This window comes from Kryptolebias marmoratus, linkage group LG13, assembly GCF_001649575.2.
Source record: "Kryptolebias marmoratus isolate JLee-2015 linkage group LG13, ASM164957v2, whole genome shotgun sequence".
Taxonomy (NCBI): domain Eukaryota; kingdom Metazoa; phylum Chordata; class Actinopteri; order Cyprinodontiformes; family Rivulidae; genus Kryptolebias; species Kryptolebias marmoratus.
In genome coordinates this window covers 22,572,116-22,585,784 of record NC_051442.1, presented here as the reverse complement: position 1 = coordinate 22,585,784, position 13,669 = coordinate 22,572,116, and the positions used below count along the sequence as shown (strand labels likewise).

General features: G+C 39.3%; 2 protein-coding genes across 2 annotated transcripts in view; one reads left to right on the top strand and one right to left on the bottom strand.

Moving 5' to 3' along the window:
• LOC108244716 (beta-galactosidase-1-like protein 2) overlaps positions 1–2,790 on the bottom strand; it is a 25,647-nt gene extending 22,857 nt beyond the window's left edge. Inside the window, exons 1-3 of the mRNA XM_017431139.3 lie at positions 2,660–2,790; positions 2,078–2,263; positions 1,932–2,000 (exon numbers count right to left, since the gene is read on the bottom strand). Coding sequence (XP_017286628.1) covers positions 1,932–2,000; positions 2,078–2,263; positions 2,660–2,751 — 347 coding nt within the window. The 5' untranslated portion in view covers positions 2,752–2,790. The remainder of the gene's footprint in view (positions 1–1,931; positions 2,001–2,077; positions 2,264–2,659) is intronic.
• A 1,346-nt stretch (positions 2,791–4,136) lies between these two features.
• Positions 4,137–13,669, top strand: part of ei24 (EI24 autophagy associated transmembrane protein) — a 15,516-nt gene continuing 5,983 nt past the window's right edge. Inside the window, exons 1-6 of the mRNA XM_017431142.3 lie at positions 4,137–4,268; positions 5,317–5,453; positions 7,397–7,542; positions 11,319–11,379; positions 11,465–11,531; positions 11,617–11,741. Coding sequence (XP_017286631.1) covers positions 5,412–5,453; positions 7,397–7,542; positions 11,319–11,379; positions 11,465–11,531; positions 11,617–11,741 — 441 coding nt within the window. The 5' untranslated portion in view covers positions 4,137–4,268; positions 5,317–5,411. The remainder of the gene's footprint in view (positions 4,269–5,316; positions 5,454–7,396; positions 7,543–11,318; positions 11,380–11,464; positions 11,532–11,616; positions 11,742–13,669) is intronic.

Sequence of the window (13,669 nt, the reverse complement as noted above, 5' to 3'; positions counted from 1 at the left end):
TTATTCACGTAAACAGGCAAAAAAAAAAAAAAGGTGGGGGGTGGGAGGGGGCGGTAAGAGGCCTTGATAATGGATAGGGGGGCGCTGGCCCAAAAAAGGTTGAGAAACACTGGGTTAGACCCTAAAAACTTTCATGTTATTTAATGAGATGTGAAAGACACCTGGCAAAAACAAAAGCAGCTCATAATGTCACATCCCTCCTCACTTCTCCCCACTGTGTTGTTAATTGCTGTGATAAGTTGTTGTGGAGATATTACTGTTGCCAGGCGGGACTCTGAGTCTTGTTTCTCCCTCATGAACGGGGCTTTAGTTGATGAGAAAGAGAGGAGAGTATGCCCTAAAGGTTTCACAGCAGATTATATTGTTAGGGCAGCTAGGAAGGTGGTCCAATGGGGGGTTAGAATCTTGTTTTTGAATTTTTAGACTGAATATTTTGTTTACATGGTTGCATTGCTGATAAGAAGACAAGCAACATACTGTATGTAACAGCAACAATGAAATTCAATTTAGCTGATTAATATTGCACCACTTCACAACAAATGTTATCTCATAGTGCAACAAAAAAGAAGCCCAAATCATAAATTCAAATTTAAAACAGATCCGAAACCGATTATAATACAATACAGTCACATTCAGTATATTAGAAAGTTCTGACTTGTAAAACGTTGTCTAAGGAAGCCACAGATTGTGTCAAAGCTTTCCTCCGGCACAATCTCCCATCCTTAGCAGCACAGAGGCAACAGTGAGCTGAAGACCTTTTAGAGTTAAAATTGCAATAGTCCAACCTATAAGTAATAAATACATGGACCAGTTTTTCTGCATCATTTTGGGACACAATATTTCTAATTTTAGTAACATTGTGCAGGTGGAAGAGAGCTGTCCTTTCCTAAAATAACACTAAGGTTCTCCACAGTGGTTCTGGAGACAAAGGTAATGCCATCCACAGTAAAGATCTCACTGGGCTGCAACTGTTGGGGACTAGTTGTCAAATCAAAATTGCAGGAAAATATGCTAATTTTTCACTGCAGACTCAAGGAATTTTGAGTTGTTGAGACCACAGAACCATGAGGTCATGTTTTGAATGGCAAATTTTTAAAAATCACAGCCTATTGCAAAACTTCACTCTTGGCCATGCACATTATTTTATTGTCCACCTTTACCCATACTGTACCCACTTCGGCAGCCAGCACCACATTATAATTTAATTGACTGGAGAACACCTTTTAAGTGAAAATATAGGCAGACCATCCATCAATCCATTTTCTTTATCTGCTTTTTCCTTTCTGGGTCATGGACAGCTGGTGCTAATCTCCAGCAGTCACTGCGACACAGGTCTCAAGTCCATCACAGGGACACATAGAGACGAATAACCTTTCACACTCTCACCAAGGGACAGTTTTGAGTTACCAATTAACTTAACATGCATGTTTGATCTTCAGACACCTGCAAAAAAATCGAGAAGGGTCTAAGATGCTTGGAACAACTTTGTGACTATTTTGAGGGAAAATTTGTCATACACATTTTTTTACCATTTAAAAAATTCAAGCAACAGTACTGTTAGCCTTTGCAACTCTAACAAAGAAACTAAAAAGCCCCCCCAAATATTGCAAGAGACTCCTTCACAAATGCTGTTCACCAACTAGTCACCAACAATCTACTACTTTTAGATACTCAGGTCCAAAAACTGCAACCTCCATTTTGTCTGAATTTAAAAGCAGATAATCAAGAGTAATCCAGGTTTTTTACATCTCTAAGACTCTAAGACATGCTTGTAATCTAAGTAATATACACTCTTCATGGGTAAATAACTGAATGTCATCAGTATATATAGAAATTTATCCTGTGCTGTCCAGTAATTTTACCAGCCAGACTATATAAAGTAAATAGATACTGTTCCACATTAAAGACAAGAAGAACAACATTCTCCTTACTCTAAATCCAGCTGTGTGTGGAAGTTGAAGACCCCCCTCTGTGGCTGATGCAGACTCCATGGCACATCTCTGCAAGGATACTCACATGAACATTCAGCTGGTGAAAAGGGTTGCAATGGAAAACAACAACTGTGTGGTAGACATACACAGTGAGGGTGTTGATGCCGCTGGCTTTCATCTTCATCAGTCGGTCTCTCCAGTAGGCCCTGGGTACCCGGAAATAGTGAATGGAGCCGCCGAGGATACGGAAGGACTCTCCCTCCAGGGTGAACTGGGATGTGTTGGCGCTTAGGCCCACCTTTCTGCTCATCCTCCACCTCTTAGCTGGCGCACTGGAAGAGAAGTAGTGGACTGCTCATATCACAATCACATTACGTGACACACAAGCCCGTTGTGCTACAACTGACCACATGACATGGCTGATAGGAATTTGCAGAAGCCTTGAGTTGGCAAAAAGTATCACCCAGAAGCAGAGACATCAGTATGATAAGTTAAGGCAAATTTCAGCACATTTACAAAGATAAATTTTTCCATTGTATATTTGTATATATATTCTATAATGTTGTTTTAACATTTATTTTAATTTTTAAAATAGGACACCTGTTGTGGACCAAAGGTAAACTTATGAGTCATAAAGTAAATAGCTACAACACACACCTGTAATAAAGGACTGAAAAGGCACAAACAAGCAGGCACCACCTAAAACAAAATTACCAGTCAGCACTTACCTGAGATATTTATAGATCACAAAGCCAACTATGCACAAGCAAATGAGTGCATATTTTCTTTTGTGCACATTTCTAATCCTCCGAACAACCATGGGTGGAGTATGAGATCCCTTCTAACATAGGAAGCAGTGGGACTGAGCTCAGAACAGCGTCTGAGAGAAGAGGAATACATGAGGTTTGTCTGAAAACTGCACCGCCTGGTGGGAGGGCCTCTGAGGAGCTCACCACAGCAACAGGGTTTTATGCTCCGTGTAAAACATATTAGTTCATCTTTATTGAGTCACGATCTAAACATTCAGCTCTTCAAATAGTTTTGTTTTATCAAAAGAAAAACATTCAAGCTTAATTGGATCATATCTTTAATACCAACATCAAATTACATACATATATAAAAAATACACTTATAAAGTGTAATGTTCAAAATACATTGTGTCAAATCTTTTAAATGCAATTATAAGACTAAGTAGATAACTGAATGGCACACTGTAGGGTGATATAATGGTTGTACTATGCACTAAATATGCATGGTAATATAGAAAGATATAATGAATTAAATACATGAAGTAATTAGTAAGCACCCCTTTTCAAACAGAAAATGATGAATTAACTTTTTATTACAATGTGAGGAGTTTGACAGACATAGAAAATGCTAAAACGGCATTTAAATTATTGTTTTCCTGTCTGTAGTTTCTTTCTTACATTTGTTACGATCAAACTTCCTCCATATAGTTTGTGCTATTTTAATCATATATCAAAATATTCAGCAATATTTTATATAGTTTATATATTTTATATACCATATATAAAAAATAACGGGAATAGTATGCTTTTAGTATTTGTGATTTTAATACTTTATTTACAAAAATGTTCCCCATAGAAATCCATTAAAATCTTTTCCTTCAAAAATATTGTTTTCTTTGAAATTTGCTTCAGTATACTCACTCTGTTTTATCTTCTTATCCTTCTTTTAGCTCTTATTTATGCTGTCTTGCTGACTTTAGCTTTTAACAAAAGTTTTGCTGATTTGCTGATTTTAACTTTATTTTTACTTGTTTTAACTTCAACAGTTCATTCATTTCAGCAAAGTCATTTAGCACTCATCAATCACACTGCATTTTCACAGAAAATTAAATTTTTTCAGCTTACATTTGTCATTTAAATGTTCATAAAAATTTTCATTTCATTTCAAACCTATCTAACATATGAAGTAAAAGGTTACAAAAACACCATTTCACCAAATTAAATAGTTTTCACTTTAATAAAAAAAGGTTAAACATAGCAGACAGTAAAAAAAAAAACTAAGTATATTTTTTGTGATCTTGATAACATAATATATTCTCGACTGAATGTATGCTGCCTAATGTCATAGAGTTAGAACTTTATTTGAGTTTTAGGGAAGTTATTTATGTGTTTAAACTTAGTAAAGCGGTCCATTTCAAAGTTTGAGGAGTGAATACTACATTTCCCATGATTCTTAGAGGTCGGAGTTTGCGCAATATGTTTTCCACGGCCCTACTTCTGGCAGGATCTGTTTGGTGTTTGTTGTTGTCACATTAAGGGGTAAAAAGGCACAATTGACGAGGTTATAGCCCCGAGCTTGTCGCATGAGGTAAGGAAAACACCGTGTCTCGCTGTGTGCTCTGTCTTTGACTCTGTTCCTCGGGTCGAGGCGCCGTTTTGGCAGAAAGACCCACAGTTACATGTAGTTGCTGAGCGATGAAGACTTAGCTAGAGACGAGCTAGCAGCAGAGCACAGAGACAAAAAAAACAAACAAACACCGAAAGTCAAGGATTGTGAGAGCAGAGACATCCTACTGAGCAGTCTACAGAAGGAAGCTCCTCGCTTATCAAACATAAGGAGTTTTTGTAAGGTCAGCGGGGCTCTCTTCAGTCTGGGACCAGTTAGCTAACCCGTCAGTTTGCTAATGTCTCCAACACTGTTTACAGTAGGAGCGACACTAAAAATCACTTTTCTCTGCTTTCAAAGCTTGTTTAAGAAATGGGTGGGTGACGTTGTTTTTTTTAAGTCACTATTAATAAAATTAATGGGTTTGTTACAAATAAGAGAGATACAATTTGAACAGAGGACATCTTTGTTTGTCTTTCTAAGTTTAGTTTGCTAAGATCAAAAGATCCCGTCAGACAGTTTCTCATCTGGACGGACTGTGGCCACCTTGTTTCCTTCTTTCTTTACTGCTACTTTAAGCTGGTTTTGTTGTTATCCTAAAGGCTTGTGCTCATTTAAACAAAGTAAGAGAGTATCAAAATTATTCCGTGATTCTGAAAAGTTAACATTTCGTGATTTAACACGGATATCATCATCACTGATGATTCAGCACAAAATGGCTTCCAGTCATAACAAGTCATGAGAGATTCAAAAGTAAAGTTTAATCATTTATGTGCACGCCCAGGAAAGTTTGATTAATATGTTTGAACATCAAAAACTGAACAATAGCATAGTCTTTTTTTAAAGACAAATAAAGGGCTTGTTGTATAAAGAGGTATTATTTATAGAGGATATTTTTCTACATGTGAAGAAGATGATGTACGCATGGAGATGGATTCATGAAAACTTAGTATTTAAGGTGTTTCCAAAGAGGCACGTTTTTTATTATTAAGCTGCATTTAAATCGTTGTATGTGTTTGTTTTGTGTCAGGTTGCTGTGTGAGCCCCTCCCTGCTATGAGAGCAGACCATCAGGTCAGCAGCCCCCCCTCCTTCTGCAGTTGATGGATCTGCAGCTGGTCCAGAGATGACAGACAGCGTCAGGGCCTTCCTCCAGAATGTGGCCACGGTCAGCACACAGCCTCCACATGCTCATGAGCCGCAACACGACGCACGACTCTCTAGTTTATGACCAGTGAGACACTAACTCATTAACATGGATCCATTCAGCTCCAGTTAAAATGAAGTATTTGTTTTTAGTCGGTTAGAAATGGGCTGTTTTAGAGCTCGTCAATAAATCTTTGGTCTCTTCATGGGTAAAACATCAGGTCAGAACTTCTTTAGGTTCTTGAGAACAGACTAGAACTTAATGTCTTTATTGTCGATTAGACATGTGCTGGTTTTAAGGTATTCCATGATGTTGAAAAGTCCCACTCTCAAAACTACTACTTTTTTCCATTACACCATTCCTATGGCTTAAAGGTTAAATGAAATAAAATATAAAAACGATGATTTTTCATGCTTTTCTTTTAAACACTTCCATAAAACATTGCAGGGGCCCATTTCTCTGATTTAAAAAGTTAATAGCTTGTTTTTAGAGTTTTTGTGTAAAAATCCCAAAGCGGGGTGATTGTGTGGGTGGAGTTACCTCCTTGGTTGGTGACTTATGCCCCTTTTCCACTAGCTCTACTTGAGCACCTCCGCTCTACTATACTCTACTCTGCTCGGCTCTGTAGGAAATGCATCGCGTTTCCACCGGCCAGTTTAGTCGGTAGCAGAGGAATGCCTCCTTGTGTTGGTGGGGTGGGCTCCAAAGTCACACTTCCAGACTTCGGAAGCGCTATGGACAACGTTGGCCCTGTGTTGTTGCTGTTTTTTAAACTTCTGGGGATTCTCCTGAGACTTCAAGAAGAGAGGCGCAGTGAAAGAAATGCTTTGGATGTCGTGATTGTTGTGTGGAGTAGGACAGCTGTTATCCGCCGGAGATTTCAGGCTTTACAGCGACTTCAGCTGGGGCCTAAACGCTGCAGGGTAAGCTAACGCTGTTGTTTATAGTCCTATTACTTCACTACCATTCCAAAATTGTCTATCGTTGTTTTCTTCGCTAAGCTTGCATCACCCACGAAAGCAGGTCCGGCCCGTTGGCCCTACTCCAAAGCAGGGACCAAAAAAGCAGGGACCGGCCTCGAAAAAATGCAGGTGGAAACGCACGCAAAGCAAGCAGAGTAGAGTGGAGCCGGTGGAAAAGGGGCAATAGAGATAGATCATTTTCATGCAGGAGCTAAACTAACCATCCATCAGACGTTCTTGTCCTTCTTAAAGCTGAAGAATGGATTGCAACGAACTGAACTGCTTCACCCTCATACTATTTATTTTTTGTTTGCATTCCTGTGTTTGGCATGTGATATGCCACACTTTAGAGTGATCACGGAAAATGTCAAAGAGACCCTCATAATCTTTTCAACCTTTTAAATAGTAATTTAAAATTATTATGATTTTTTTTCTTTTTTTTTTTAAATTCAAGACTCTGAAACAAGCACCTTTTATGACTTTAGCTTAAAGTCATAAAAACACTTTTTAGTTCCCCTTTAAATGCTTTTAATTACATATTAGAGACAGTGCAAAGTTTTGGACAAAGATCATGTTGAAAAATGTCAGTGTTGTAACTTTTTGGTCAAACCTTGAAAATACAGCTATGTGCAATTTTATTCAATATCACAAGATGTCACACTCAGAATATGTGTTGTGAATGACTCTCAGCTACTACCACATCAAATTTTAGGTCCATGTCTGTAAAACTGGCTAAGTTAAAGCCATTGTTGTGTTTGTTAAGGTCAATTAACTGTGGCAGCCATCTCAAATTGTATTGACTCCAAAAGATAATCAGTTGTGGATGTACATTCAATGATAATTTTCTGAAAGTCTCATTTAAATCCATCTGGTGGTTGATGAAATATTTTGCTAATAGACACACAAACCCACACACAGACATGAGTAAAATTAGTATCACCCGCCGCCAAGCTGAGAACAGATATCTTACTGTTTTTCTTCCTCTCTGTCTGGAAACACCAGGGGGTCAAGGACTCCATACTGGGGATTGGAACAATCTCCAAGCTGGACGCCCGCATCCAGCAGAAAAGAGAGGAGCAGCGGAGGAGAAGGGCCAGCGGAGCCCTCGCACAGAGACGGGCACAGAGTGAAGAACGCAAACCAGACAAGTGAGTTGTAGTTGGTCACAGTGAATATTCGGACTCAGCCAGAGTCGGATGTGTGCACAAAATACTTTGTTTCAAAGCATGTGTTACACACTTTGCAGACAGACTAAAGTTGGTTTGATTTTTTTAAAATTTCTAAATCCATATTTTTTTAATAACATTTATAAATATACACTGCTCAAAAAAATAAAGGGAACACTTAAACAACACATTATAACTCCAAGTAAATAAAACTTCCACTTAGGAAGCAACACTGATTGGCAATCAATTTCACATGCTGTTGTGCAAATGGAATAGTCAACAGGTGGAAATTATTGTCAATTAGCAAGACACACTCAATAAAGGAGTGGTTCTGCAGGTGGGGACCACAGACCACTTCTCAGCACCTATGCTTTCTGGCTGATGTTTCGGTCACTTTTGAATGTTGGTGGTGCTTTCACGCTTGTGGTAGCATGAGACGGACTCTACAACACAAGTGGCTCAGGTAGTGCAGCTCATCCAAGATGGCACATCAATGCGAGCTGTGGGAAGAAGGTTTGCTGTGTCTGTCAGTGTAGTGTCCAGAGGCTGGAGGCGCTATCAGGAGAAAGGCCAGTACAGGAACAGGAGGAGCACTGCCAGAGCCCTGCAAAATGACCTCCAACAGGCCACAAATGTGCATGTGTCTGCTCAAACGCTTAGAAACTGACTCCACGAGGATGATATGAGGGCCCACATCCACAGATGGGGGTTGAGCTCACAGCCCAACACCATGCAGGACGCTTGGCATTTGCCAGAGAACACAAGGATTGGCAAATTGGCGCCCTGTGCTCTTCACAGACGAAAAACAGGTTCACACTGAGCACATGTGACAGACGTGACAGAGTCTGGAGACGCCATTAGGTACAGAGATGAGATCCTCAGACCCCTTGTGAGACCATATGCTGGTGCGGTTGGCCCTGGGTTCCTCCTCATGCAGGACAATGCTAGACCTCATGTGGCTGGAGTGTGTCAGCAGTTCCTGCAAGATGAAGGCATTGAAGCTATGGACTGACCCGTTCGTTCCCCAGACCTGTATCCGTTTAAGCACATCTGGGACATCATGTCTCGCTCCATTCACCAACGTCACATTGCACCACAGACTGTCCAGGAGTTGGCGGAGGCTTTAGTCCAGGTCTGGAAGGAGATCCCTCAGGAGACCATCCGCCACCTCATCAGGCGCATGCCCAGGTGTTGTAGGGAGGTCATACAGACACGTGGAGGCCACACACAATACTGAGCCTCATTTTAACGTTTATTAAGGACATTACATCAAAGTTGGATCATCCTGTAGTGTTTTTCCACTTTAATTTCGACTCCAGGCCTCCATTGGTTAATAAATTTAAATTTAAATGATTTTTGTGTGATTTTGTTGTCAGCACATTTAATTTTTGTACAGAACAAAGTATTCAATGAGAATATTTCATTCATTCAGATCTAGGATGTGTTATTTGAGTGTTCCCCTAATTTTTTTGAGGAGTATATATTTGTAGCATATGATTTCATTCTTTGCTACCCTCTTATTTAAAAGATCGTGCTGCTGAGCTTGTTTCTAAAACCCTAAACAAAAACCTGTGTTTTAAATGACCTACCACTCACGAACATGGTGTGGTTTGCAAATACAAAGCACCATTAACAAATCAGTTTTAGTTTTGCAAACATAAACTGCATCTATTAAACAAGTAAACATCATATGTCTAACCAGTGACGACTTGTGTATATTCTGTTAACAAGCACTAACAGGACACCCTAAAAAGACTAAATTATTACCAGGGTTTCCTCCAGCGTATTATAAGCCTGGCGGGCCGCCAGGCTTTGATGACCCGACTGCTGGGCTAAGCTCTGCTTATTTATTATAAATACGTCATTAATTTACACGTTTTTTTCCACCCGCACCCCCAAAACCACTACCTTTATCCAACTCAGCGGGCGAGGTGAGTTAAATAAAGGTAGATAAAGGCGCGCGCAAACAGCGACGCAATCGCACTGTCCCCGCGTTGTGCACCTTTTGTAATTTGGCGCTGTTTACGTAGTGTACTGCCCCCCGTCTGTTTGGAGAATACTTCACCGATGTAAGCGCCAAGTATAAACGCCTCCACCGCACGCTGTTTGCGCAGCCCTGCGGCCGAGCCTCTTTCAGCTACCTGGAGTTAGCATATTGCTGGAGTCACAGCAATAAACATCTAACGAGCGGGTTTAACCAAAAATGGTAAGCTGAGCCAAAATTCAGCAGGTGGCTTTACAAGACCGAATATGGTAAGCATGTTTTGCGCTTAGTGAAAATATTATCCTTGTTTACCAGTAAAACTATGCTATTAAATTCAACATTAGATATGCTGATTCAACATGCAGCCTGTGGCACAAAAAGCACAGTACAGTACAGCATATGTCTGTTTTTCAGAGTTCTCTGTTGTTATTCAGTGGTCTTGACGTGAGACGTGTGTTGGTGCCTTGTTTGCACTTTTTCATTTATGTTAACTTAATTTATTTGTAAATGTGACTTAAATTAGGATTCAAATTAGGTGCAAACAATTAGTATTTATTTTAATTATATTTTTGTTTAAAAAAGTATTTCAAAAGTTCCTTTTTGTAAAACTGTAGTTGTGTAAATGTTTGGCACAAATATCTTACAATATCACATAATAAATAGACATATTTTCAACTTTCCTGTCAACTTTAATCATTTTATTTACTAAATCACAGTCGGCTAGTGATCGGCCGGCGAACGGCCACCTACCACCGGGCTTAGCGTCTTTTCTGGGGGAAACCCTGAATAAATGTACTATACTTTTACATTATTTGCATATTTTAGGAAGGAAGAAAAGAGCTTGCACTGTACACATGCTGCTGTCTTCTTGATGTTTTCTTTTGATTTGGTTATATTTGGCTTTGTTTGTGCAAGTAAACAACCTGTTGTGGGCATGTTAACAGTGAGGCTTTAGAAATGGCTTCAGTAGCAAATGACTTTAACGACCTGCTAATTAGCTATGTTCTAAAAAACACCACTATTTGATGGCAAAAAACCAGATAGATCAGGAGATGAGGTGTTCTCAGTGACTCTGATCTTAATCATTAAAAATACACCCTTATTGGGACCCCAGTCTGATTCTTGACATTAGTTTGGTTCATCACTGATTATCAGACATTTGAAAAAACCTGTGGATTTATGTCATTTTTAGGAGTTCCCATTTCAAATATTCACTGTTTTAAACTTTTACGAGCCACAGGTGACCATATTTAGAGATATGGGTTACCTGATACCTGATTGGAAAAAAAAAAATACTGTAAACACCAAATATCCAAGTAATCCATCCATCTATTTTCTTTACCTGCTTCTCCATTCTGGGTTGCGGGGAACTGGTGCCTATCTCCTATCCAAGTAATCATGGAGTTATTTTTCTACAGATCATCACTACTAAATACAGCTAATGTCATCAAACTGACTTGTGTCATCAAAACACCATACAGCTGCAGCAGCAATGGCACATTAAGCCCCTGCTGGGTTGGTTTAAATATTCACTGAGTGACTGGCTGCTCATATCTGTGTGTATTTGCAAACCTCACTGTGTCAGTGAGATGCTGGGCATTCATTTGTCAAGGCTGCTTTGAATGTTGATACCAAGAAATCTGAGTTCACTTTGCGGCTTTGAATTCTTCCAGTCTGCAAACAGGAACACATTAGCAGCATCAGACATGTTGTCTAATCTCCCTTTTAATGTTTAGCAGAAATGATTGTCTTGTTTTATTTATTTATTTTTCAGTGAGCCTAAAGTAGCCAGCAGGATCTTTCAGTGTTGTGCCTGGAATGGAGGAGTGTTCTGGGTAAGTTTCAGCTCAGTACATTACTGACGGCTCCGTTTCCTCAATAGTTCAGTCTCTTTCTTACAGCGTTTGATTTTCTCTCCAGCTCAGTCTGTTTCTCTTCTATCGGGTCTTCATCCCACTGCTGCAGACGCTCACAGCAAAAATCATAGGTATGTGTGGCTGCCAGGAAGTCTGGGGCTGATTGTCTAGCACGTAATAACAACCAGTCAGTCAGTAACTCTGCTTTTATTCCAGGTGACCCCTCCCTCCACGGCAGTGTGTGGTCCTGGTTAGAATTCATCCTCACCTCCGTCTTCAGCGCTCTTTGGGTTCTTCCCCTGTTCGTCCTCAGCAAGATAGTCAACGCCATCTGGTTCCAGGTTAGATCCCGCTTTAACGTTGCATTCAGTTGCACAGTCTAAAGCTGCTGTCACACTGGGTTTTATTTTGCTGCGTATGCTGGTGTATCCAGAAATGTGAAGAAATGAAGCACATTTTGTGAAATGCAAAGTCTTGATGTACGTGTATCATTTATGATGCGTTCTGGTTACATACAGATGCAGACAGATATGTTTGTAGTCTTTCACTAAAGAAAGAAAAACCGACAAAGGTTACTGAAATTTCTTAAAATGGACAAAAGAAAAAAAATTAAAAACATAAAATAATACATTACTAAAATTAAACTAATGAAAATCAGTCATTGCTGTTGAATTTTGGTTTAACAGAATTATTTTAAAAAACAACCTAATGAAACTGGCCTTGACAAAAAGGAAGGTACCTCTAGAAAAGAAATAATAATAAAAATAATTTGCCTACAGGGACATGTTAAACTAAGGCAGGGGTGTCAAACTCCGTTTCTCGGGGGCCACTCTCCTGCATGTTTTAGATGTGTTCTTGTTTTAAAACACCTGGGTTAAATGGATGACTTGTTGCCATGCTCCTGGAGAACCTGATGATTTGGTGAGGAGGTAATTAAACCATTTGAATCAGGTGTGTTGGAGCAGAAACACCTAAAACTCCCAGGACAGCGGCCCTTGAGGCCTGGAGTTTGACACCCCTGAATAAGGCATGTCCTGTAATCAGCATCATGTCTTCAGTCTTGTAATCAGTCAGTCTGCCTGTTTGAAGGGTGTATAGTAGTCACAGGGCTGTTTGGTATCATGGTGTGTACCACACTGAACATGAAGCACAGAAAGCTGAGGACAGAGTTGTCTCAGAAGTTTAAAAAGATAATTATTCAGTAGCATATTAAAGGTAAAGACTATAAGACCATCTGCAAGCAGCTGGATGTTCCTGTGACTGATGTGAAGGGGGTGAATATTTCTGCAGTTACTATTTTCACATATTTGTATTTTATTGCTCTATGATTCTCAGTCATCTAGGCCATGGTAAATTCAAAAAAGGTTAAAAACAAAAACAACGACTTGTATTCATCTGAGGAGCTTTCAGAAATAGAGTGTGGAGTTGAGCTTTTAAAGCTGAGATGTGATGTAAACTGGATAGCTTGCAAATTGTTCTCACTCTCCTAACAATAGAGGCTCGTTAGAGTCCTTGTTAGTCTGACTCACTGATGGGCCACTCTGGTCACATAAATGCAGATGTTGATTGGAGTGAAACTGACTTAGTATCAAGCCTATTTTATTGCTAATACTAACACAGTGCCTGCTCATCCACACACTGTATCATAGAAATCTGATTTCACTTTGACATTAAAGAATGTGTTTTTTTAATTTTTCTGTCCACAAAATGTCAATTTATATTGACCATGATTGATTTATAACAGCAATGAAAGCATAAAACATATAGGCACTGTATAACATGTCACGTCCACATAAATCTGTATGCAATGACTTCAGAGCTATTTAACCCTTGCATGGTGTTCGTATGTTTTAGGGCTGCAACTAACGATAATTTCAATAATCGATTAATCGGGCGATTATTTTCTCGATTAATCGGTCGTCTTGGAACCCCCCCACTGTTTGAAGTTGCATAGATTACTGAACAAAAACATGTAGCTGCCTGTATAGTTAGTTGTGATAAAGAAATAAAACTAAGAGAAATGTCAAATAACTTTAGTAAATAAAACTAAATGTCAACAAAAATATAAAAAATGTATAATATATCCCTAAAAATTAATGTGGATGCTACTTTTTAAAAAAGTGCAAAACAGAGGCATTTTGTTGTTTAAAGGCCCTGAGCCTTTCACATTAACATTTGTGTTGAGAACAAGTAAAGCTTCAATCATGAAACCATGACACATGGTGCACACACTAGGAGATGCACTCAATCACTCCCTTTCTTTAGGAAC